Here is a 4,247-nt window from a genome sequence, read left to right as displayed (position 1 = left end):
CGTGACATGTAAACTATCCATTTTGTGTCCTGTCCTGTTCCCATCGTGCTTGCTTGTTTTAGGGGGTGATTCAACTGAATGAATAGCCACCACCTCGCTATCTTATAGGACACGTATATCTTAGAATCACAAAAGAGGTCTACTTAATTGTCAATGGCAGTATAATAAAATACTTTGAAAAGCAAACAGTTTTTAGGTATTTCTATTTCCCCACACATTTATTTACCCCGGGATTCAGGAAGGGCTTTGCTGAGCCACTTGCTCTATTTTACAACAACACTGGCCTGCTTTAATTCAATCGGCTACACGTGTTTACACCTGGCACATGGCCCAGTGCGGCCACTGTGTTCTACTGTTGGCTCCTGAACTCGACTAAAACTATGGCGAAAAATGTTCGTCAGCTACCTTTTTTCCTTTCACGAAAACTACATACAAACTACAAACATAGCTACAGTACGATGACTAAACTGAGACTAAATATACTGACAATTTCGTCAATAAAACAGGTCTAAAATGTTAGGGAGGGAGAGGGACTATAGTAGAGAAGAAGATCCAGTAGAACAAAAAAAACATTTTATGTTGGTGTTGCACTCTGAAATGAGCAAATCTACAAGCTCACGTTGTGACTTGTGAGCTTGTAGGTCGGCTATTTTCATCATGCAACAAAGTGTGAAATCAGGAATTAAACTAAATTACTAAATCAACTGTAGATTTAGTCAACTAAAATTAAAAAATCTTATATTAACTAGACTAAATGGAACGTTCAAAAAACTAAAAATATGACTAAAAATATGACTAAAACTAAATTTGCTGTCAAAATCAACACTGCGGATAATAAGCACCTTGTTGTCTAGGGTTGCAGAGGGAGGAGAAAGCATCATACTGTACCTGTAGTAATTTCCTTACACAGGTTGATTCAAAATACAAACCTGCTACTCTATCTAAAGACTACAGTAACCGTCCAGCTTCATTCATTGTTGATAGACTGCTGGAATGGAAGATTACATTGTATTGATAGACTGTTGATTGAATACTTTAATAGACAGAAATGTAAACAGCACAGAGTACAGTCAAACACTTGGTCTAACGGGATAGCACCAAAAACAAGTGGTTGCGACATTCTTTTTCCATTTGAGTCCTATTTATTCATTTCATAAAACATGAAATAATCAAATTAAAGCTGATCATTTCCTCCCTGTTTGGCCTACTGAGCATAATGTTAACTTATTCAGAGACCAACCGATACTTTTATTTTAGTTCTAGACTCTTACCTGTACCTCTCTTTTCTCGTTTCTTACTGCCGTTACTGCTACACCAGATTCCCCCCCCCCCAGGGATCCATTAAGGTTTATAACAAAACGCATGTGGTCCCAGAGGCTAAGGTTTATCTAGAGCTAAAAATAAAACCAACTAGCAAACTGTTAGTCTCCATGGACACAACTCGATTTCTTTTTTGATGAGGCAACATTAATTAAACCAACAGTTTTGGCATGGGGGTACTGATGTCTGATCTTATAATAGACATAATTTTTTCTTGTTGGTTTTTTGTTTTGTTATTATTATTATTATTTTATTTTTTTTGTTCTGTATTTATTGTTGTCAAAACATTTCCTGAAGATTTTGTTTGTATTTGTGCTGCCATGGGGATGTGGGGGGGGGGGGGGGGGGAAATATGTCAATAATTGTTTTGAAATTACTTATTGTGCTGTAAAGAAAATCAATAAAAATATGTTTAAAAACATAAGACATAATAATAACCAGACAACAAAGGATTATTTGGTCCTCGTTGCTGAGTCAGCGATGAAAGTGAAACCATGACACGGCACGTTGAATACCTCTGAGGTGAGCCAGAGGCAAAGCTTACTGCTGTAGTGTGGAAGAGAAAAAAAGGGAAAGTGATGAGTGACGACACAATAATGAATCCTTGGACTGCACTGTTCTGTATAAAAGTGGCCAGTCTCCCAGTATGCTCTCCAGTCAGAGACTAGATCACCATGGCGATTATGGAATGAATGTGGACAGAACAGCAGCAGCAGCAGCAGCACAGAAACAGCTGAGAGCCCTGGATACAAGGTGAGTTACTGTGGGGCAGTTTGCCAGCCCTGCCTTCTGTTAAAGTTATGTTTATGGCATTTTAGTGAACTAAGTGGATAGGATAGAGAGAGTACAGAAAACATGGCAAAAATTCCTCCCTGAGGCAGACTCACTTGCACAACTGTTATGGATATACTCCGTTTATATCAGGAATCAAGGTTCAATTCCAGCTTACTTTACCAAAAATGAATCAAATGAGTGCGACGAGAATGAGAGAGAGTTGTATACACATGAGTATTTGGCATCATAGGAATATTCCACAATGCATCAGGTTTTAGCAGTGAGTGAGGGGAGGCAGGGGAGGGGAGACGATGAAACATCGGTTTCACATTACTGATACTCTTTATTTCCTTCTGTGCTTCAGAGCTGAGGCACGGGCCACACGTAACAGCATACCAATATATGACTTATGGTGTGTGTGATTGTGGTTTTCCAGGCATGTTGTAACTTTGTAAAATCTCAAAAGTTTCTATTTATTTTTTATGATGTGCTTCAACCCATTCTGACCGGGCACCCATTTTGGTGTCAGCATCATGTTATGCTTTAGCTATTTAAAAATAGCAGATCTACAAGCTCATATCGCGCCACCGAGTGGCGCGATACGAGCTTGTAGGTCTGCTATTTTTGAAAAACCGAAGAGCGACTGACATTTTTAGAATCTGATCTCAGGTCAGAATGGGTTCATCAGACCAGTGTGTGTCCGGCGGAAACCTCGTTATGAATCTGATCTCAGATCAGAATGGGTTAACCACATGAATATCTCTATTATGGGGCAAACGTTCAGCAAAATAATTTGCTGTTCTCAATATCACAACGCAACATGTGAGCTTGCAGATCCGCTACTTTCGGGGAATACATTTGTTGTGGAGACAGGAGGACCAGGAGGCAGGTGATTTGTCACAGGTTTTGCAATGGAATCTGAATCGTGCTTATACCACAATGTCAAAACGGATGGAAGTCAAAGACTTGATCTTATACATATCCTTCTCTTTTTAATTCAACAGTTCTCAATGGACTTAAACGTCTCCGTTTGGCTGGCCCCTACCGTGGCCCTAGAGATGGACTTAAACGTCTCCGTCTGGCTGGCCCCTACCGCGGCCCTAGAGATCGACCACTGCAACAACAACTACACAGCAGCCTGGCTATGGCTCTCTTCTCTCCAGCCCGCCTACCTGCTTCTGATCAGCGTGGTGGGCGTGGTGGGCAACGGCCTGGTCCTCTGCGTCCTCTGCCTGCACAGGAAGCCATGCACGGTGGCCGACATCTACCTGGGGAACCTGGCGGCCGCCGACCTGGCCATGATGTCATGCCTGCCGTTCTGGGCGGTCACCATCGCCCGGGGCTTCCACTGGACGTCCGGCGAGGCGCTGTGCAAGCTGGTGAACGTGGCCATCTCCATGAACTACTACTGCAGTGTTCTCTTCCTGGTGCTGGTCAGCGGCGACCGCTACCTAGCCCTGGTGACGCCCATGAGACAGAGCCGTCTGAGGAGGGCCGCGTGGGCCAAGCGCCTCTGCCTGGGCGTCTGGGCGCTGGGGCTCCTCCTCAGTCTGCCGACCCTCCTCTTCCGCACTGTGGTCTTCGTCCCGGACCCGGGCGTGGACGCCTGCATCCTGGACTACCCCGACCCAGCCTGGACGGTCCAGCGCAACGTCACCATGAACGTGCTGGGCTTCCTGCTCCCGGCCCTGGTGGTGAGCTACAGCAGCTACCACGTTGTTGCCGCCCTGCGGGACGACCACTTCCGCAGGTCTCTCCCCGGGTCGGTGCGGGCGGAGAGGAAGGCCACGCTCCTGGTTCTCGCCGTGCTGGCCGTGTTCCTCCTCTGCCGGACGCCCTTCCAGGCGATGCGTTTTCTGGACACGCTGGACTACTTCCAGGTCACGCCCGCCGCGTGCCTGTGGGGTCACGTGCTGGACATCGGCATTCAGGTGTCCACCTATCTGGCGTACACCAACAGCGCCCTAAACCCCTTCCTGTTCGTCGTGGTGGGGAAGAATTTCAGGAAACGGGCGAAGGCGGTGTTTGGGAGGACTCTGAACCCTTGTTCCAAAGGCGGCCCTTTCTTTATTGCCAAATTCACATCTCTGAATAGATCAACGTGTACACAGCTTACACGAATGTCTATTGACAGCAACAGAGGCAAACTTTGA

At 45.4% G+C, this 4,247-nt stretch overlaps 1 protein-coding gene across 1 annotated transcript; it reads left to right on the top strand.

Annotated features, from left to right (window-relative positions):
• Positions 1 to 3,104: 3,104 nt before the first annotated feature.
• On the top strand, positions 3,105 to 4,247 carry LOC310876492 (B2 bradykinin receptor-like; the record flags this gene model as incomplete). The annotated part of the gene is made up of 1 exon (XM_083790040.1): positions 3,105 to 4,247. One exon carries the CDS (start codon positions 3,105 to 3,107, stop codon positions 4,245 to 4,247), a length of 1,143 nt encoding a protein of 380 aa, XP_083646166.1.

The sequence above is a fragment of the Protomyctophum parallelum genome, assembly GCF_964188405.1.
Source record: "Protomyctophum parallelum genome assembly, chromosome: 19".
NCBI classification, from domain to species: Eukaryota; Metazoa; Chordata; class Actinopteri; order Myctophiformes; family Myctophidae; genus Protomyctophum; species Protomyctophum parallelum.
The sequence above is the reverse complement of the archived record's forward strand: the minus strand, read 5'-3'. Positions and strand labels throughout refer to the sequence as shown.